Below are 22,932 nucleotides of genomic sequence, written 5' to 3'. Positions count from 1 at the left end.
CTCTACTGGAAAAGATGAAAAGGAGAATCAAGGAGGTAGGTCCCTTGGAGGTCTCTGTGCCTACCTATGTTTGTGCTTTGCTTCTACTAAGTGCATAAAATATGACAAGACTTAGAAATCCTAGGTAGTCCAGAGGGTAAGAGTTTCTGTTAAAAACAGAGGTAGAAGAACCATGGAACTACAGGGTTGGAAAACACCTTTAAACCCATAAAATCTCTCTACTGAGAAAGCAATCCCTTCTTCAGTGTCCTGACAGAAGGACTCTGTGGAAATCCCCCCAATGATCAGGACATCAGTGGTAGAAAAACTCTATTGCCTCCCCTATTCTGCAAGCAGAAAACCGTAACAGTAGGGTGTTAGATGAGTCCATGAGACGGTCATCTCTCTCATTAGTGGCAGTCGCCCTAGGTGACTCAGAAGGGTTCTTTCTCTTGAACCTTCATTGTACTCTGTACCTGCTAAGGCACTTCATTTTGCTTTACATTATGGTTATTTATGGTTATTTATCATGTAGCTACAAGGGAGGCTGTGAAATATAGTTAGCCAAAACTTAGTGTTCTCATTATTATGGAAAGAAGGAGAATGGATATTGAGCAATGAGTAAGAGTCCCTGCCACAGGGACCATCCCCGCATATAAGTCATATCACTTAGGTGCTCACCCATGCACTACAAAAATCAAAGGTTGATCTAGTGCCAGCCAGATCCAGATGCCAATCCTGGCAGCATTATTTGATGAGCTGTGTGATCTCTGGACCATTTCCCATGCTATCAAAAACAAGAAGAGTACTCCCTCTTCAGTTCCTGTAAGATGATGTGAGATGAGCAGTAGTGCCTAGCATAATGCCTGGCATAGCCAACATTTATTATTATTATCATTCTTCCTGCATATATGACTGGCTCTGTTCCAGACTTTAGACCAACTTGGGCATAAAAACATTAACAAAATTCTCAGTGGCCATGTTTCTTAAGCAGTTTCATGCCCTATCCATTAGCCAGTTTAGAGAAAATGAATGGCTGCCCAAGAGAATGTCTTTATCCTCAGTTTCCCTCTCCTTTCTGGTGTCAGACAAGACAAAAAGCAATTAATAAACTTCTCAATCTTTAAAAAATGACAGTTAGGATCAGCAGAACTTAAAAAGGAGCCTAAAATGATGGAGGGAGGTAGGAAGCTTTTTGGAATGTGAAGATCATTTATTTTCACTTTAATTTATTTATCAGGTCAAGCAAACTAATGTGGGAAGTCACTATAGAAAAGGGTAAAGAAAAATATATCTCTTTTGATACTGTCCACTATATCATAGCAACTAAATTGGTGAAGAGGTGTACTAGGCTTTATTTTCTATTGTTTCATACTCAGTTCCTCTTTGAAGATGCTCTAAGATACACTAAGCTCTTCCTATGGGCTTCTGTCTAGGCAGGAAGTATCAAGCTGAGAATTACTGTGGTAGAATGATTTAGTGCTTAGACAGACCTGAGTTTGAATCCTGGCTTGGCCTCCTAATAGGTGGGTGATCTTGAGACAAATTAATAAACTTTTCTAATGCTTTGTATTTTCAGCGGTAATATGAGGATAATAGTGTCCATCTCATAGAATTGTTGTAAAAATTAAATAAGAACGTGTATGTGTAAACTAGATGTCCCCAAGTTTTCCAATTTACTTGGGTCACATTTTTGTCCAATATCTATATAGAATGTCTTGTGACCCCTTTCCACATCCTATGGGAAATCCACATACTCTGAAAAAGCTCTGAAGATTTGGGGCACCATGCTTCTCCTAAATTAGTTCAGTCCGTATAGTCTGCTTCCCAGCTATTTCCCACTCCCAGTTTTCTCTCTTGACACCTGAAATTGCCATCCTCTATCACCTGCCTCCTTTGCTCTAGCTCATCTGAAAGATGAATCAAGAGTAGGAAAAAGCTGGAAGCAGAAGAGTCATGAGTGCCTGGTTTTTGCAGGCGCAATGGGAATGGGCAAGAATAAGGAGACCTGATAGCTAGGATAAAGGAAGACTTGATGTAGTATGCTGCCTGCCTGGATAAAAGGGAAAAAGAAGTAGAAAGTAGCCAGAGATAATTGTAAGATTTTGAGTCTTGATAAGCAAAAGGATGATGGTGCAGACATGGGCAAGTCCAGGGGAGTATTCAGCTTTGGTTGACTTTAGGCAATAGCAAAGACATTGACTTTGGTTTTTGAGATACTGAATCATAATGGGAGTGTTCAGAAGACAATCCTCATGGCTTATTAATGGTGCTGGTCTAAAACTCAAAGAGAGGGCAGCTCAGAGGAACAGGTCTGGAAGTTTCTTTGTACAGGTGATAGTTGAAGCAATACCCTCCCTCACCCCAATATGAAAATTTTAAGTTATTTTTTAAATAAAAAGGAAGAAAAGAATATTGCCATTTTAGAATCTCAAAAAAACTGAGCACCATCCTATTACATCATAAATAATCTTTCCAAAAAAACTCATTCCTTTAGCCCAGTTTCTATTCATTATTAGTTTTGTAACTAAAATTCAAAATCACAGAATCACAACATTCTGTGATTGAAATAAGCTTTAAAATGTTCCTGATCCAAATGCCTCACTGACACAGGGAAAAGTGGCCCGCTAGAGAGTACGGGTGATGTGGACGTGCTCACTCAAGCTGAATGGTGCTGCCAGGGATCCACGGCCCACTAGAGGAATTTCTGCTCTTCCTCGCTCATTTTTTCACCTACAGTTTAGCTTCTGAAGATTTGATTTTAGATATTCTATCTGCATTTAAAGTGTTCCTTCCAACTAAAGTACACACATAGGTAATGAGGAGAAACTGCAGAGTAAGGAGCCAGGAAGTGTGGATCCTAGTCCCACGTAGAGAGAAATGGCTGCACGACCTGAAGAAGAGATCTTTCAAGGTCTCTGTTTCCTCATTAGAGCAACAAGAGATTAATCTGGATTAGCTCTGAAATGCCTTGCAGCTCTGATGTTCCTTAATTCTTGGAGGTATCAACTGTTTCCAACTGGATCCACATCTTTCAATCCCACACAAGATGGAGAGCAGGCCCATATCCCAGTTTTTGGGGAGGCCCATCAGGACAAAAGCTGGCCTCTCTCTGTGGGGGCTGGAGAAGGGAAGCAGCTGAAGCAACACTATCAGTTTCCTTCCTATTCAGAGGAGAACAATCGAGCTCCTCCCAGGGGAAACCTTTCGGATTTTGACAGTGTGGGGTCTGTCTTATGACGGGAACGAAGGATTAGTGTAGAATGGGGGTGCTTAGCGGCTGGGTTTCTGAACACAGAATCAAAGATGGAAGGAAAGCCAAAAAGTCCTTAGGTCCAGTCCCCTGCCTCTATCTAAGCCTTCCAAGGCAGATGGTTGTCATCCTACATTTAAAGATCTCCAGGACAGCTTCCCACAGTGCCCTGGTTCAGCATGATTCCCCCTTACAATCAAGAAATTTTTCCTGATGTTTAAGTGGAAGCACGTTCAATGTAGCACGAGTCTGTTTACCCTTGTCTAGTCCTCAGTGGAGATGAGAATGAATTCTCTGTGTAATAATGACCCTTACTATACCTAGTGGTGGAGATTAAGTCACTTCTTAGCCTTTTCTTTTTAGGGCTAAATCTTCACTCTGTTTTCCACCCAGTTAATCTTTTTTTTTTTTTTTTTAACTCCTATCTGGATCCTTTCCAGCTTCTCCAAATGAGTCTTAAAATAGGAGGATGAAATCTGAGTTCCCACTCTAATTAAAACCTCAGCAATGCCAAGTTTTGTGGGAAGATTACTCTCTAGGCTTTCATTTCATAATTCTCTACATACGCTGGCCTCATATTACAATTTTGTTGTAGTACTTTCTCACTCACTCAGGGCCCACAGCTATTTTGCTATAGTACTTATCTCTGCCAACCAGAGCCCATTTTTAACATCTTATTTTTAATGACCTCCTCTCCCCTAATCCTTCTTTCCTGCCTTAGGGCAATCTGAAAAACATTCTAGTCCATTATCAGTCACTGAGAAAGGAATCTCAATTTATATCAATCTTATAAGAGTCTGAGTATCACTCATTTCTCCTAATACCCACAAGCATGGTTTGAGCATGAAAGGCAATGCAGACCATCCCTCTCCATTCATTTATTCAACAAGCATCTATTTGAGCACTAATGATAGGCACTGGGGATACAGCAATGAACAAATCACAATTTCTCTGTCCATTCAGTAGCATATCATACAATGTATACCAAAAAAAATGTATTCATTCAGCTCTTACCCTTTGCAGACCTGCGGTGGGTGTTGGGGCTACAGCAGTGGACAGGATCTCATGGATCTAACATTCCAATGGGGGTGGGGAAGGAAGACAAAGTACAAGTCAACCAATAAATAAACAGAACCAAGTCAAATCTTGTTAAACATTTTGAAACAAACAATAGAATGACAGACGTCAGGGTGGTGGCTATCTTAGATGTGGTAGACTCCCCAAGGAGAAAGCTTCCCAAGGAGGAGGTTCTGAAGACCTTACAGCTTAGCAGGGGTCTGCTATTCTGAACCAATTCCCTTTAGCAAATCAACTTGCCTTATGGTCTATTCTCCCAGACCTGAAACTAACTTATGCTGGGTTGTTAATGGCTGATAATGCACTGTTCGTTAGTAAATTATTTACATTTCCAAAGGACTCGTTCATGTACTTTAATCAATAGAAGTGATAAACAGAAGGAATTTCAGAATACAATACCCTTAGTTCCTTAGGAAGTTAATAGACATTCCTGGAAAACAAGGATCCAGTGGTCTATTAAATATGAGGAGAGTGGGCTTCAGTACCATCAAATAGATTTCTTCACTAGAACGTCTCACAAACTTGAATAGACTGATGTATTTTCAGAGATTCCAAAATGGGATAACACATAGAGCTGTTTCTTACACTTCTGGCATGCAACCTCTTGAGGAACACTTTGAATGCTGAATTAAGGAGATATCTTGGATCCTTTGGTGTCTTTGACATGGGATTTGGCATTTGAGATTTGATTTCAAATCACAAGCAGCCAGCCCGGATGTTTGTGAAAGGTATAATAAAAACAAGACCAGCTTCTCTGCAAGCCTGGGCCTGTACTTCTCTAGGTTCCTCAGATTGTGGAACCTTTTGAGAATCTTTTGAGTGTCTGAATTTCCTCTTTCCAGGAAAATCCACAAATACACATAATTACACACCATGCAGAGGATTCCCAGGCCTCTTACCAAAACTCATCTATGGACTGGAGGATTTCTAAGGACCTGTCCGGTGCTAAAGTTTTAATAGGTTTCTGCTCTCAGATCATGTTGACCTCTTGGTTCGTGTTTTTTATTAGCTTACAGTTTTCTTGGGACCAGACCAAGTGTTCCACCTCTTCCCAAGCTCCTTCAGCCTTAGTGGAGTGCTTAGTACACAAAGGATGCTCATAAGTATTTGTGTGCCTGTGGCTGCCTCCCCAGAGGGTCCTGTGGTAGCTGAAGCCTGAGAAACAGCCAGGGAGGGTGGGGAGACCCCTGAGCACAGAAGTACCAGCCAACCCTAGGGATACCCAATTGGCTTCCCAATTAGTGAATGAGGTCATTCTCCCTCTGATGTTTTCCAGAAATAGATCTCTGAAAAAGGCGTGCGCTGAAATGACCTAGCGAGGCAACGGGAAGGAAGTGACTAGAAAGGGAATCATTAAAAACCCAACTTCTTCTTTAAAGGGAAATGGAAACAGGGACCTGGAGGAAGGTTATAATTGCCAAGCCAGCAGTGGCCCCTGCTTTCCTCCCCCTGCTCCCAATATGGATTTCCTGCCTGCGGGGCACCATTTGATTTAAAGCTATGGGAGCCTCACAGACACTCTCATGAGAAAGGCTCGGAAAAGAAATAGAGCAGCGTTTGCCCTCTTCCTGCCACTTGTGCATGGAAGCAGTTCCATTAATTAACCCTGTTTCCTCAGCAGGTCTGATCCCGACACTTGCTTGAGAAATTTTGGTGCTTATGTGAAGCCTGGCTGACAAATAACAAATCATGATTTATTATTTTTCTTCTTGCAGAATTGAATGTCCTCTGGTTTATATAACAGCCTTGGTTCTATAGGCAATCAGTGGTGTATTTTCCTTTCACTCTCCTTTGCCATGACTTTTGAATGACCCAGGAAAGGATGTTTTGATGATGTGGTCCTGAGGTCCTAAAAACCCACCCCACCTGTTTGGCTTCTCTGCATTAGCCTGGGAGGTTATAAAGGCTGAGGGCATAGAAGAGGTAGGTGTAGGTCCTCGGGAAGTCTGTCTTCTTGAACTAAGTTTTACAATTGAGCAGATTGGCTTGAATATCCACCTGACAATTTTGAAAGCCTAAAAATAAATTGAACCTGGTACTTAGAAAAGGCAGCTTTCAATATCTGAGGACATACCTGTGTTTCTAGCTTTCCATTTGGCCAGGGAATTTGTCAAGGCTCTAATTTCCCTCCCTGCAACCTGGCTTGTTGTCTTCAGGTGCTAGCTGGAAGTCACAATGGCACAGACCGTGCAAATAAAAAAGGCAGGGAAGGGAAAAAGGTCAACATGTGTTTTTCGTTTCAGTGTAGTTTCTTACTTTGGAAGGTTATGATTTTTTTTTTTCCTTTTTGCAATAAAACTGGTTCTGCTACTAGACTAACATATGGTTACCTTTATTAGGCAATTATCAAAAGAGATAGGAAGTCTTTCTGGAGTTTTAAAAGTGTAAGGGGTTTTTCTCAGGATGCCAGCTCTCACTGGCCCTTTGCTCCTCACCATTGCTCTACCACTTAATCACATATTATACAGATATGCTGGATGTCTGTGTCACCCAGAGCCATACGCATCACCTGAGAACTTGTTGGAAATGCAAATTCTCAGGCACCACCTCAGACCTACTGATACAGAAACTCTGGGAGGCAGACCACAATGTTTTCAGCAGCCCTCTGGGTGATACTGATATAGGTTCACGTTTGAGAAGCATGGATATGTATCATTGTGCAATCACCCACCCCCTGGCCTATTAGTCATCTTAGGCACTGGCTGCTTCAGGAGCCCCCACAGGTTTACGAACCTAAAGTTCATCTTTTCATGGGGGTTAGGAAGCAGATATGTAGACAGAGAAGTTTTACCCTTTGAAATCAAAGGAACTTCCAGATTCATAAGCCACTTAAACTCTCAGTTTTCTCATCTATAAAATGGGAGTAATTTCATCTGCTTCATAAGGTTGTTGAAATGGCTGAAGGACAGAATGTGTGTGAAAGTGATTTGTGAACTGCCAGGCACTGTGTGCAGTTAGCTCTGGAATTAGCTGTGTGGAGCAGTAACACCAATATGCAGTGTGAGCTGCAGGCTCCTGATAGGGAAGGGAGAGGGGGCCAGGAATGTCTCCTTTGTCCTCATCTGTCTTCTGAACCCTGAGTCCAGGCACATAGTAGCCATTCACTGACTCTTGGCTGAATTATGGTAACTAACATTTGGTAAGTGTTCACCCGTGCAGTCATCACAAGTACCCTGTGAGGTGGATACTGTGCACATCCCCCTTTTGGATGAGTGCTGAGAGGTTAATAACTTACCCACAGCCACAAAATTAGAAGTGGAGCCAGCATCTGAACTCAGGTTCTCACCGCTTCACTGCACAGCCTCACAATTAATTCATTAATGGTGTTGCTTAGGATAGTGACCTGAGGTGACACTTCGGGAGTGCCTGTTCTACGCCACTCACTATTCCAAGCTCTCCACATGCCGTAACTCACTACAGCCCCATAGAGGGAACTATGAGTCAGGTAACCATTGCTATCATCATCCCCCTTTAACAAGAAAGAGAACAGAAACACAGAGACAGGTCCTGATTTGGGGTTTCTTCTTTCCAGTGTAAAAGTCTCATCATGTGATGAGACTTTGTGCCTCTCTGTGTCTGGTTGGTGCACTTGACATCATCCACTAGTCAGTGAGCATTTATGAAGTGCCCAGTACTGTGATTCTAGACACAGAAATATGAGACCTGGTTTCTGCCCGTAAAAAACTGCTTCAAATCAAGTTGGGGAAGTGGGCCAGTCTTCATAAAACAGAAAATAAAGGCTAATATTTAGTTAAGTGCTAGTCTGTGACGCACAAAGTAAACTTTTTGCACCTTCAGAGAGGTTAGTGGGAATGAAGTCCTCAGACAAGAATTCTCACAGGTGCCTGAAGGAAACATTGTCTAAATCATTGTAGGTGCTCAATGAACATTTGTGACTGAATGATTATAAGCAGGAGAGGATTAACGTGGTGGAAGGAGGGCAGATGTGCAGAGCCTCTGTGTTTAGAACACAAACTCCCCCACTCCCTACGGGGCAAGGGGTGGTGCTATCTTGGCAGAGATGTTCCTTGAGTTCCCCCTCTCCCCACTCTGGAGAAGAAACCTCATAGGTACTTGATGATTCTGAAAGTTGAGAACCAAGGTTTCTTGTCATCAATTTCATTTTTTCCTGGTTTTTCTCCTACTTAGCAAACTTCTGGGTGCCAAACCCAATTCTTGGTTACATCCCATGTTTCCTTCAGAGGAAACTGCCCTAGTAATTGAAAACAGAAATTGGTTCTTTTATTCTAATTCACGGGATGCAGGTAAGATTAATTTGTGCTCTACCTTGGCTCTCTCTTTTCTAATCCTGGGAGAAAATTCTGGATATAATTCTCTGCTTTGGTCCTTATGAAAAATTGTGGGTTTTCATCAAAATAGGATTGTCTGATAATATTATTTGACTCAATAATTCCATTCCTGGGAATTTATTCTTACAAATGATCTAGAAGGAGTAGAAAGTCATGTGCACAAAGACATTGCTGCATTAGTTGAAATAATGATAAAACTGGAAATAACCTAAAAGTCTAATAACAGGAGAATGGTTAAAAAACAAATGGTGGCAAACCTACTCAGTAAAATATTCTTTAGCTTTAAAATTATAGTTATGAAGATTATGTAGCAATACGGAAAATACTTACAATATAATTTTAAGTTAAAAAAACACACAAAAATCCTACCTTAAATTGAGGCTGTGACCGTAACTATGACAAAAGGATACATGCATCTGGATGAGAACTAGAAAAAAATTGAAAAATGATGATAACATGATTTGTTGGGTCAGCAAGGTGATGTGTAAAATTTATTTCAATTTCTGCTAAAGTTGTTATAATTTTGTGCAATTCAAGGGGATTGGAAACAAGATGTTCTGGCTGCATGAACGAACTGACTGCCCCTTTTGAAACTGGAAAGGCTCACAGTGTACTGGGTGAGATGTGAACATCCAATACCCAGCCATGTCTTAAATTGTAGGATTGCCCAGACTTTCCCCTCAAGAGCAAACCCATGCATAGCATTCCTTCTGGCACTCTCTGGAATACCTAGGCTAAAACTCTGAATGTGCTCAAACCCTAGGGTTGGTGGGCTGATTTAGATGACCTCACCCATATCCTTTGTGGATATTAGCATTATGTGCCTTTGAGAATCCCAGTAATGGAATCAACTTCAGAGTTTTCCTCACCTGGGAATTCTCCCACTTTGAAGGTGCCCCTGTTGTGGTGAACAGGCCCAGCAACTTACTAGCTGTATGATTGGGGTCATGTTACCTGACCTGCTTAAACCTCAGTTTCCTCATATGCAAAATGGATATGTAACAATGCCTACTCCTTGCAGTTGCTGTAGGATGTAAATAAGACATGAAAAGTAATATTTACTCTAGTAGCTTAATAGAAAGTGCTCAGCAAAGGGAAGCTATTGGTAGTATGTTATTGCAAAGGTGCTCATTGTTCTAAATGCTGAATAAAGAAGTTTGAACATAAAATGAACAGAAGAATGAAATGCCCCCTTTCAATCTCAGGAGAAACTTGGTTTAATGGAAAAGTTTCAAAGTTTGTTTGATTATACCTTTAGGTATCATTATAACTGCTGCTTTCTCACTAGCTAATCAATATCCTCTAGGTTTGAGTCTTTTCAAGTGTTCTTGCCGCATGGAGGTGCTGTCTGCACTGCTGAATTTAAGTCAGGGAGCTTAATGTTAGGGAGCTTAACGAAGCATCAAACTGAGTAGTGTAGTCTGTAGGTTAACTCTGATACTTAAAGAAATGCATAATTTTAGGTCAGATAGAAGGCTAGGAGAAGGAGCCGCTGTTGGTGATGCCACAGATGACTTAGCCAGGTGGGGGAGATAAGAAGGCTGGGACACCCAGAGTCACAGCCAAGGACAAGAGAGGAATTTGGTTTGAAAGGAGAAAGTTGAGACATCAGTAGCCTGGAAGGAGAAGTCCCGGGTGATTTGTGGCCTGTTGAGTACCAGGAAAAAAGATGTGGCAAAAGAAGGCACAGATGTTCTGAAGAATGCATGGGATTTATAGGTGGTTCATAGTCCGACTGCGGGAAATGCCTGCTGAGGGCACATCTCAGTGGAAGGTGGGAGCACTGGTTCAATGAGAAGATACGGGAAACTAGGATTTCACAAGTGGCCTTTACCAAACTATCATCCTGAACCAGAAGCAAAGGAGGAGGAAGGGGAGGATGAAAAGTTGCTTGAGGAGAAAAATAAATGATCAAGTCTTTAGAAGTAGATTAAAATATTTCTAAACCCATAGCCCCCATTTTCCTATCATTCTTTTCTGTAAAAGTCATTGTCAATGACTTGAACTCACAGTTCAGAAATGAGGAGGTGTGTAGCTCTCTCCACAATCTCCTATCAAACCCCTACTTCTCAGAGTCAAAAAGCTTCACTTCTCCTTCCATCCCTGTTATACAGAAGCAGCTACAAGACCTTGACAGTCATTTCTTCTCATCAACCTAAAGGTTTATATATACAGTTTTAATACAAATATGCATCTAATTGACCTAGGGGGGATTATGGAGATCATAACCATCGAGAGGTCAATGGATTTGATACTCTCCTTTCTCACAGGTGTGAGAGGCTAGATGTGGGGTTATAAGGAGTAGGTACTTGCTAGAATGCTGGAAAGAGAGAATGGAGGCTGCCCTGTTAAACAGCTATGCATCAGAAGAGGGCATTTAGCCCCTGAACTTGGGCCCTCACCTCCTACTAGAGTTAACACAGAGCTAATTATGCCTAAATATTAGCATCTGCAGTGCCTTCATGCGGGCTTCCCAGCCCGGAGCCAAAGAGAGCAGACAGAAGGCAAGTGCTGAGGGGAAGAAAATGTCCCACAAGCAGTTATCCTGGCCCAGTGTCCCTGCACAGAGGAGCCTCCGCAGCTGGAGGACACATCAGGCCTCGCGTCGCTTGCTTCTAATGAGGCCAACTAATTCTGCAACCACGGACAGGTTTTGTGATAAATTGGAAAATGACTTCTGGGGCAACTGTCTCCAGTTCTCAGAAATAAAATTCACAGAAGTGAGTGAGTGGCTAAAAGGCCAAGAGGCCGTTGCCTCAGAGTGGGGTCCCAGAGCAGAGCGATGTCATTCACATGTACAAGTATGTGAGAAAAAAATAAAAATGAAAACAAGTTTGATTTCTCCAGCCAACATCACAAGCTGAAAATATTTTTTTCTTTGCTGAATTTAGTAAAATAAATAAGAGAATCAAGAGATTTTTCTTGATTAATAATAATATTCGCTAAAAAGCATTTAATGAGGTTTGGAGATGTAGGCATGATATCAGTCCCAAACGAAATAAAGATGAGAACAGGATTTAGCTTGGAGATGAGCTGCAACCTAGCCACACCTCTCTCTCTCCTTATTCAAACTTCACTTGTTCAATTCAGAAACATAGTGTTTTGGGGGTGGGGAGGGAGGTTGGGAGGAATGGGGTGGCTAAAACTAATGGGGCTCATTGATTGCCAGATTACTAAGAAACTTCTTCAGTTGACCTTGAATTTGCTATCATGTCCAAAGATATATGAAATTCTAAAATACAATAATTTGAGGAAAATCCTTAAAGTCTCTTAGTCATATTTAAGCAACCAAATATCAAGGAGAAAGGGAGAAAATTATAGTAGCAAAATTCTATAGAAAGAAAAAGAAATAAAGGTTGGTTGGATGAGTCCAGATTTTAGCTGAAAGTTCCTGAAAAAATGTCATCACTCTCTAAATGAACCACTCATTTAGCTCAGTCTGTATACCTGCTTGATATTTTGATGAATCATACTACCACTTGCTTGAGAATTCCTAATACAGATTTTTAAATTTTAATAACCTTAACATTAGTTTATTTTACAAAAAAAAGGTGGCATTTGAAAAACCAAGTATATAACAGTCCTTTTCTAATTTTGTCCTCTGGACAGATGTTGTGTACCAATGGCAGAGATAATGACCTATCTAGAAGCCCATTCACATTATCAGAGATGGGATAACATATAGTTGTAGCTGGAATTTTCCAGGGAAACCATACATCTGTCCCCCAGGAAGGAACTGAACATCACACAGAGGATTCATATACCACTGAAAGACTACCAGGAAGCCAGTGAAATAAAATGTAGCTCACATCAAATGCTAGGAAGTTCAGCATTCTGGTCAACAATATTAACAAACCTCCTAAGGCCTGTCATTTATCGTCTGAAGATGCAGCTTTATGAAAAGTAATGGTAAAAGACCATGCCCAGGGATTTCTAGAAAGATTCTTCTAATACTCATTTCTAAGTGCGCACACAAGTGAGGGCCATTCCCCTTCCTCATTCCTCAAAGCCTTTAGGGATCCTGGTTTTCAAAATGAAGTTGGGTTCTTTCTAGTATTTCAACAGCTCTAGCAAGTGACTCTTACTTTTCTTATCCTCCTAATTCACACCTGTAACCCACCTTGCTCTGACTTCTGCAATCCCCATAGATGGCCTTGCCCCCTCCCCTTACTCAAACCTACCTTCATATTGAACATTTTCCCTATTTTTCCTCCATCAAATTCAGTGCTGATCCCTGCTTTTCTTAAATTCAACCTTAAATATATCAATCTTGTTTTCAGGCTAAAATTAAGCCTGACAAAGAGGAAACTCCTGGTTCTCTCATCAAACTTCACTATATGTTTCTCTATTATTAGGGAGAAGCACTGATATGCCCTATATACATTGCTGATTAAAAAGTGGGCCCATAGCCATCTAGATAATTCTTTGAGTCATATCGCTAGAAAAAGAGTGCTTGATGTTATCTAGTACTTTGTCTACGTGAGAAAACTGAATCTCAGAGAGTTTGGGTGACTTGTGAGTTTGCACAAAGGATCTGGGGCTGGAATCCAATGTTGTTTTCAATACACCATATTGCCTTCTTTTTATTTCCTCTCTGCATATGGCACTGTGCTAGGTGCTATAGAAACACTCCCCAGGACTTCTCAATTCAAGAACAACACTGTTGACACACGGCATGAAAGGGACATCACACACAACCCAACTGGCACTGAAGTGCACACTCTGCAGTTATTTATATCATATAACGCCCTAACCACCTTCTCCCTTCCTCCCTTCCTTCCTTTCCCTCCCTCCCTGCCTCCATGCCTCCCTTCTTCCCTCCCTCCCTCCCTCTTTCTCTCCCTGTGTTCAATCTGTCACTGACTCTGGCTGCTGCTTCCCTGCAGTAATGCCAAGGGCTGTCTCTGCTGCTGTGGAGGCTGCCTTCCAACAACTCACTCCCTGATGCAGGCCCGGATGCCTCTCCTTACAGGGCCTCTACCTCCTGACACTCTCCCTTCAGACACGCCAGACGGCCCTGGCAGCCGTCACCCCTTCACCTGCCATCCTGACCGTGTCACACCCACCCCTGGGAAAATCTCCAGATGTACCCTGGGCAAAACACAGAGACCTGAGTGAGGAGACTGACAGGGAGCAGGGCCCCTGAGAACACAGGGCAGGTGCCAAGTTGCAAAGAAAAATGACAGACTTTAGAGTGAAACTAAAAATAAAGAGAATGTGTTTTAATACCCCTTTAGCTGATTCATCTTTCTGTGGCACCAGAAGGAGGGGTGTTACCCTCTATTCATGAGTGCCCTATGTGTTGCCTACAAGGCCTCTCTTCCCACATCTGAAAGAGCAAATTGACAATAACAGTGTTAAGTATAGGAGATAATGCTGGTGGCATGGCTACAATCTCCAGGTTGGAGCCAGACTCACCTTACAATTTCCGTCACAGTCTTCCTCAAAAAATGAGATAACTCAGGTCCATATATGCGCTTCCTCAACATCCCTTCTTATTCTTTCTCCTGTTGTCTGTTTTCATCTCATTCAGGCGTAGGTCCAAGATTGAGGACCAATTAAGAAGGCATGGTGACATTGTATACTTGGTGGCTCCTTTTTTCCAAAGCATGATTGTCAGGAGAGGGAGACAGTTTTTGGTCTTTCCAGAGAGGGAACTAAACTCTAATTCTTAGCCTACCATGAACTCTGCATAATATGAGCCTTTGCCCTAAAGTTCGTCAGTGAGTTAAAGGAATGCCAATGGCTGCCAATAGTAGGAGACGAGAATCTATAGAGGAAGAAGAGAAAAGAAAGAGGAGAGAAATAAATATGCTGGTTGAAAGTGATTGGGAAACCACTTCTGACCAGGTATTTTGCCCACACCCAACCCATGCCTTGCAGCATTGTTTTGAAATAAGTGAATAGATACTAGCACTGAAAAACCAATTATTTTAGCCAGTGGATTATTTGGGAGAAATCAAAAGTAACAAGAGTTCAAGATAAGTCCATATACCTTTGCTTGTTTGACTTGATTTAGAGGGTTCCTTCTCACAGAGTGTCTATTCCAGATCAAAACTACTCATGCGTTGGTGGTATAGTGGTGAGTGTAGCTGTCTTCCAGATTAAAACTATTCAGGACAGTCTATACAACATAAAGTTTGAATATCCTTTCAAAGGAACATTCATTTCCGTTAATGGAGAATAGTCCTCCTTTATCTAGAAAGGCCATCTTTTCAACCAAACTTTGGAAGGATGTATTTTTAAGAGGAAGAGAGGTGGAGGATACCTGCCCAGCTAGCCTTGATGGCCAACTCAATTCCATAATAATAATAATTATAAGAGTTAACATTTATTTAGAGCTTATTGCGTACTAGACATTGTGCAAAACACTTTATATACATTCTCATTTAATCGTCACAACTGTCTTGGGAGATACTCTTTTTGTATCCATTTTACATAAGAGGATCTGAGTCTTAGAAGACTTGGTGCCTTGCCCAAGGTGAACAGTGAATAAGTGGCAGAATCCAGATTTGACTCCAAAATCTGTGCTTTTAGCCACTCCCCATATTGCCTTTTTTGTTGGTATGACAGATGTCACAGGCAGATCATACTCAAATACTGTTGTATGCTCTAAATAATTGAAACTATATAACAAGAAAATGGTAGCTAACTTATATAGCAGGCCTAAGTGAAATAATTCAAACGTAAAAATGACCTCCTGGCATTTGATTATCTTTTACCTTAGACGTTGATAAACCAAACCGTTCCCTTAGGACAACATTTCCGTCCAGCAAAGCATTTCTCTTGCCAAAGTATAATTTTGTTGGCTACATCTATCTCCTCCAAGCCCTGGAATCAAACCTAAGCTAGTAAATTGTGCTGACCTGGCAAGATGCTCATCCTCCAGGGCATTGTATCAGGCTAAAGTAATACATCACATTGCTTCCCACTCTGTCGGCCCATTTCTCCAAAGAGTCCTAAAACGGTAATGTTTCTTCTCTGAATCTCTAGTTTTCTTGCCCGTAGGCCTTGCACTTTAGCTCCCTGGCCTTGGAGACAGAGGAATACTGAATAGCACTAGTTTCACACCTGCCCTTTAGTTGAGGCTTCCAAAAGAAAGGCGGGTTTGAAGAAAGGGGCAGCCCCACAGAGCTCTGCTTCATTTCTTTCAGACTCAGAGATACAAAAACATTGACTTGGTTGGGTAATGGGAAGACTTTGGTCTTTTGGGTTATGAGGATTTAATAGCTGAGAAACAGTTGCTGAGCAGTGGGGGTGGTGGCAGGTCAAATAGGGCCACAATTCCTAGAAAAGATGACCTCGTCCAATTGAGAAGTAGTGGGACCAGTAAACACTGGCAATTAAAAATTAACACAGGCCAAAGTGAAATCAATGCCTCAATTTGATAGGCTTTCAAGAAAAGTTTATGACATGCAGTTCATAGAATAGAGGATATTTTCTCAGTGTTCACTTTTACAGATGCCAAAGGCCAGTCCTACTTGGACAGATCCTCCTGCAGAGAAACAGAAATGTGCAGAGTCCACTAGCAACATACAAGGCAGGCAGTAGGTATATATTTTAGAAAAATTTCTTCAAAAACAATCCTAGTTTCAAAATGTTTTGACCACAGCTTTGATATTGATGATCAGTCAATTAATTACCCGCTAAGTGTGTGAGTATGTGTGTATACGTACATAACCTTGTTATTCTAAATATATAATGATGTGGTCTATAGCAGTGAAAACATCTTTCCATATCTTTACTAAGCAAATGGCTACATATATCTCAATATTTGTTTTAATTCAAGTGTGATTTCCACAGATTTTTTTAAAGATGAAATATTGATTCATCAAAAGGTTTTAAGTTAAATGCAAATCCTATGAATTCAGGAAATATCAACCATTCAATATATTACATTTTTGGTCTAGGTAATAGTCCTATAACAATTTTCCTTATATCAAAAATTCATGAAACGAGTCCTGTTTCCATATAAAGCCACAAAATGTGTAGGAAAGACTGAGAAGTGATTCTCACTTTTCCACACTTGAAAGTGGCAATTAAAATGCTAAAATGGAGACAAATTTAAGACTACTCACATTTTACCCAATTTTCCTACCAGCATCCCATGCAAAATTATGTCAACTGAATGAATTTTTATTAGATAAGGTAGTCCAGGGAGCATTGTTGCCTAAGAAACTAATCATTCCGAGTTATTCTAAACTGTCAACATGTCTGGAGGTTTTGGATAAATAGTTGGTGGAGGAAACCTAACTGTCTGGCTTCTATAGAGATTAACCGTAATATCTGATTGTGTGATCAATCCTTAGATAACCAAAGTTAAATGCAAATTCATTTCTGTTAGTTAATAATACATTTGTGCTTTCTACCAGACACATAATTGTGAATTTTCTAGAAATAGCCCTGGAAATACAACTTGAACTGCCTTACTTCTTTTTTTCCTGCTTTGAAAACATGATCAACTTTAGAAACTCCTCTTGTTGGCAATTTCTAGAGAATAGTTTTTTATTCCTCAGAACCAAAAGAGCAACAAGTGTATGTCTTCAGAACTAGATATTTCCCTATTTGGAAAATGTTTGCATTTTTCATTATTTAAATAATGATTCTTTAAATTAATATCTCCTCTTTTCAACAACAGAGTTAATTATAGGAAAGCTTTCTCAAGAAGCAAGAGGAGAAGTTTCAAAGGAAATTAGAGTTGAGTACAGTGTCCTAACTGGATTCCCAAAACCCTGTAAGAAACACAGCTTATGTAGCACCAATAATAGTACTATTTTTACCAGTGATGAATGACCAGAACTCTTTGCTCTAGAAGCAGTGATCCCAGTTAAATATCAGCATTACACCTTCTCCTTCAGAGATGGAGGGAAGCGGGTTGCTTGCATCCATGACAAAATGTGAGACTCAGCTAATTGATGTGGTTTTGATGATGCCACAATTCTGCCCAAAACCCTTGTAACTAGCAAGTTCGCCCAGAAGATTATTGAATTACTCCACTGACCATGCATTATTTAAAGGGAAGTGCTATTATTATAGAAGCCAGCTGTTTAATCATTGGAATTCTGTCTGTTGGCTAACTTTCAAGATACAGCAGTGCACTGTGACTGCACTTTATGTCTACTTATAGAGGACTCAAAGCCTAGGTTAGGTGGTGGCCAACTTGTCTGCTAAGCAATCTTTGGTCTGCATGCCCTGGAGCAAACCTACCAAAAAATAAATATATAAGTTTCCAATATCAAGACTTTGGCAGCAAGGAAAATTCTGTGAAACTCTATACATGCTTGTTCACTCTAACAATTGAGTGAATATATGAACACTTCCTAAAGCTGGTATGACAGAACTCTGGGACTGTAGTTAGTTTTAGAAAGGACTATATTCCAATCACCTGTCTTTTGTTACAGTATCAAATAAAGAAAAATGTTTTGAGTATCTTGGGGAACTCAAACGATAAACAGAAAACAAATTTTCACCTTCTAAGTTAAAAAATATTTGAACTTCTTTCTTGAAGACAATGTAAGTGGCTTCCAACCATACTGAATATTTGGTTGGTCTAGATGAGTTTTCTCCTTCATTTCTTCACTTATTGTAGAATCTTTGGAATAGAAAGGATCATAGCAATCAGATACTGTGTTCCATACAGGAATATGTTCCTAGGATCTCTGACAGGTGTTCATACAGTCTTTAGTTAACTGCTTCTAGCAATGGGAAGTTCATTATCTTTAAAAGAATTCATTCCCATTTTCAACGCCTTTGAGTTCAAATTGTTAGAAATTTGAAATACAAGAAATTATTTTCTTGTATTAATCCAATATTTATTTCCTGTTCACCCACCAATTCTGATTCTGCCTACTGGAGCAGAATTACCTGGTGCCTAATAAGCAGTTTTTAAAGGCAAGAGTGGAACAATTCATTCCATCTCATTTAAAAATTACTCATAATGGTAATAGCTATAATTTAGAGGTCATTAAAAAAATCCCTATTTTTCTCAACATTTATACCAGAGCAAATTATTATACTGTTTTTCTAGTAAACCACATTGTATCAGGCTTATAGTTTTAGCCCATAGCAACAAATGTCTTTGTTTTGGTTCTGCAAAAAGAAGTTATATGAGGCATTTGAAAATAGAGGGCAAAACTTTGACCCTCAACTGTTGCCTCTTAATTGGAGAGAAATGATTTTTTTTGTTAAACATCTTGATGCAGAACCAGAAATCAAGTCTATAGGACACTTCAAAGGATGAATTAAACTTTAAAAGGCAAGGTAAACACTTGTTATATTCATATATTCTCAGTGAAGTACAATTAGTCCAGACAAAGAAAAACATCTCTCTAGGACTGTGGTAGCTAGAAATAACTAGTAGTTACATTTATGGCAAAATCCAAGTCTGTAACATTTCAACAACATTTAAAAAATAGATATAGACATAAGGTAAACTTGCTTTATAGAACATTACAGAAAAGTCCTAAATTTCTCTGTTCCTAAATTCATTGATCTATGGGCTAAAAAAGCACAGCTATTTTATAGACTGAGCCATGTCAAACTCTGAGCTCATCTAAGAGGTGACAAACCAGATGCCTGGTGGGTGCTGTTATTTTCTTTGCTGTGCTGATGATTACTTTCTATCTCACAAGAGGAAATAGATCTGTAGTGAGTTCCATGGTTTTTGATAGTCATCAGGAAGGGAATATGCAATACTTAACAACATTTAATGCTATTCTGAGAGGAAAGTTCATGTCTTCCTCCAATAGCAGGCGAGGAGCTCCAGAACCTATAGGGTCTCAGACGCAAGATTCCCTTACAGATGCTTAAAATGAAAGTGCTAAATAGGTCGTGGAATCACAAAACCTGTCCTTCTCCATCTTCAACCCATAAGGATGAATTTTGAAATTAGTCTTCTAACTTAGCCACATTTGATGGTTTCTGGAATAACTCCTGTCACCTTACCTCCAAACATCAAATTACTATTACATATTCAACAAATGAATCTCAATTATGTCCTACTAAAAAATTTACCATTTCAGCAAAGAGCGATCATTGCCTGCGGTAGATGACAGGGACAGTGACCTTACAGTAGGCTAAGCCACTTTCCCCTCTCTCTCCACCCCAAGAGAAAACAGAAGTGTATCAGCTACTCCCCACTGGTGGACCCCTTCAGCCTCTTGAAAAAGCCACTTAACAAAAAGTATGTAGAAGTCCTTTGTGGATTACAAAGAACCATGTAAACCCATTTGTGTCTTTAATTTACAGTTCCAGGAAAGGATTATAAAAACAAAAAAAACAAAACATATTGTTTACATTGCCCAAGGGACCAGATGAGTCCTGGCTTGCCAGGGCCTGGCTGGCAAGCAGAAGCAGAGAGTCTTCTGCACCAGTCGAGCCTCCAACATCAAGTGAAAGCACCACTGAGGCTTCATCTGGGGCCAGCTGCCCAGTCCCTCTCAAACTCCTCAGCCATGAGGAGCCCATAGGGTTTGCCCTGAGCGAAAGCAGCAGCCCCCATCCAAAGAGACCACAACTGAATCCTCACTAAGTTACTACCCGCAGCTGCCCTAAGAAAGGCAATAAACCTGCCTTACAGGGAGGAAGCATCCCCAGGTTCTTGTGCCAAGCATCAGGAAAACATTTGGATTCTTAGACGATGCCATGAACGGCTGGCCCCTTGAGCAGCAAGGCAGCCAAACTAGTTTGGTAGCAGGCCATGACTGTGGGTCCAATCTCCCCCAGCTAGGGAGTTCAAAATACACATGGGGATTTTGACTTTCAAAACTCCATCCTGAAGTATAGTGTCATTATTAGGCAAACATCAGACTTTCAATTTAAAATATAATAAGTCTTCTATGTCAGGAATAAGATTGAATATACATCACATTGATTAATTGGATCCATCTGGGCCAATGGTTCACAGATTCTCTTCCATGAAGCCTGGACATTAGTGGAGAAGACAGTCCCTCCACCTCACAAGGGAGGTCAGAGAGACAGAGAAAGCTGAGATCCAGTCCCCTGCCCTTGCATGAGCCAGAGCAGTTTCACTTTTGTCTGCTTTATATATTGGTATATAAGCAAGATTTGGTTTACAAAAGTTCTACTATGACAAAAAGCTTACAAATAATTCAGGTACATTTTAAGTTCCATTTAAACTTGCTTTGCCCTCTTTTTAAATCTAGAGCCAGGAAAAGTGTGTCCAAATCTAAACAAAATAAAATAAAACTAAAACCTACTTGCCAAGTAAAGATGTCTAATTGATTTGCAAACATCACAAAGAAATGTGATTCATGGTTTTCCCTCTGAGCTATCAGAATCAAATGAAAGATAGACATTTAGTTCATTTCATCTCAGTCTAGTGGCTATTCTATAAGGAAACAGAATTGTTTTGGTCCCCTTAGGGTGATGAGAGAAGGAGCCCTATTACATTGGTATTGTCATCAGTTCCAAGTTCCAAAGCTTCTGGATGCAGTCAGTAGTGACACTACTTCTTCACAGACCATGTAAGATTCTGGAAAGGGGTTCTCAGAGAAAGGACGTACAGTGTGTCAGGTGATATGCTAAGTACTTTTCATACAGTATGTCTTATAATCCTCAAGCAATCCTTACAAGGAAGATATTATCAACCCCACTCTACAAATGGATAAACTGAGGCCCAGGAAGCTTCAGTGCCTTGTCCAGAGTCGTACTTCAGGTTTCCTGGGCCCTACGAGGCACTTGGGTTTTGCTGGAAGTAGATCTGAGTTTGAATCCGAGCTCTACCACTTACTGCATGGATGACCTTGAGTAAGTCATTCCCAAATCTGAGCCTTGGTTGCCATATCAGTTAAATGAGGAGTCCTTCCCAGACTTAAAACCTCCTTGATGCTCAGTCTCATGTTATAATGGAAGAAGTTAAGCCAAGGAGCAAACATTAGAGCCATCCTGTATGCAAAAACCATGCAGATTTGCTAAAAGATTAAGAAAATGTAAAACATGATCTTCTTTTAATTAATAGTCCCAGCAGCCTCCCAATTAAGCCAATGTGTAAGGAAAGGCGAGGACTGGGCATAGATAAGATCCTTGACTACAGATGATGAATGAGTTATTGCCAGTGAATGTGGCACAGACTCCAGGAGACATCCAGAAGGATCCAGAAGGATCTGGGGGGTCAGCAGTTGAAGGAGCTTCAAGAAGAGGCTGACTTACAAATGTGTGGGTTGACAAGGTACGGGGAGAGGAGAGTCTTCAAGGGCCGGGTGGAAATGTGAGGACAGCATATTCTACTCTAAAGCCAAGACCCTCTGCTTTGAACAGACAAGCCCACGGGGTATGGCTCCAGCAGTCGGAGGGCGCCTCAGACAGGCATCGTGGACGAGTGCTGCTTCCGGAGCTGTGATCTGAGGAGGCTGGAGATGTACTGCGCACCCCTCAAGCCTGCCAAGTCAGCCCGCTCCGTCCGTGCCCAACGCCACACCGACATGCCCAAGGCTCAGAAGGTAAGCCAGCTCAGGTGGGGCCAGCCGTCCTCGAGAGACCTGTATCTTAATTGTGTGGGTTGGCCAAGCGGTAATTATGTCCCATAGGATCCTGGCTCCCAGGTTAGGAAATCTCCATTCTCACCCGAGAGTCCATCCCTTTGGTCACTCCACATTGTAAATTATTCCCTCTGCTGCTCTGGATGAGCTGATCACCAGAAGATGGTCAAGAGTGACTAAATGTGGGTTTTGGTATTGGACAAAACTGAAGTCCTAGCTTCACCAATCACCAGATGCGAACCGTTGGCCAAATAATGTAACCTTCCAAGCCTTAGTTCCCTCAGTAAAGTTGAGATAATGGTAATATCTACCTCTTCAGGTCATTGTATGAATTTGGTCAGTTAATGCACATGCAATGCTTTTCATGTCCCTGTACAAAGTAACTGTTGGACAAATGTTAACATCTGTCATAGTTATATGAACAAAGTATGTGACCTTTCAAGTCCTGGTATTCTACAAAGGTACAAAGAGAAAAAAAACACTCTAAAATGGGAACTGTTTGAAATTCACATTCAGTGGCAAATATAATTAAAGAAGAAAAACATTAAAAATAGAAATTTCTGTTTGGCTCTAAGAACACCAAAAAATTTCCAGTGATCAAAATCTGCAGGTATTTTTTACTAAGAGCTAGACTTTAAACAAGCCTTAAAGGTACTATCTATGCCATCAAAATTACAGAAATCATCTGATGCAAACTGATCACTTGATAAATTTTGTTGAACGAGTGAATGAATGAACAAATGAATATAAGTGATTACATTTTAGTCATTAAGTAGAAAGAAAGAACTAAAGAGAGGGTGAAGAATGCGAGGAA

At 40.7% G+C, this 22,932-nt stretch overlaps 1 protein-coding gene across 2 annotated transcripts in view; it reads left to right on the top strand.

Annotated features, from left to right (window-relative positions):
* Positions 1-22,932, top strand: part of IGF1 (insulin like growth factor 1) — a 67,520-nt gene that overhangs the window by 30,048 nt on the left and 14,540 nt on the right. For both annotated transcript variants that reach the window (XM_010990021.3, XM_010990020.3), the window contains exon 3: positions 21,898-22,079. In XM_010990021.3, coding sequence (XP_010988323.1) covers positions 21,898-22,079 — 182 coding nt within the window. The remainder of the gene's footprint in view (positions 1-21,897; positions 22,080-22,932) is intronic.

The sequence above is a fragment of the Camelus dromedarius genome, chromosome 11 (genome assembly GCF_036321535.1).
Source record: "Camelus dromedarius isolate mCamDro1 chromosome 11, mCamDro1.pat, whole genome shotgun sequence".
In the NCBI taxonomy this organism is placed as follows: domain Eukaryota; kingdom Metazoa; phylum Chordata; class Mammalia; order Artiodactyla; family Camelidae; genus Camelus; species Camelus dromedarius.
Note: the sequence above shows the minus strand (reverse complement) of the source record. Positions and strands in the feature narration are given on the sequence as shown.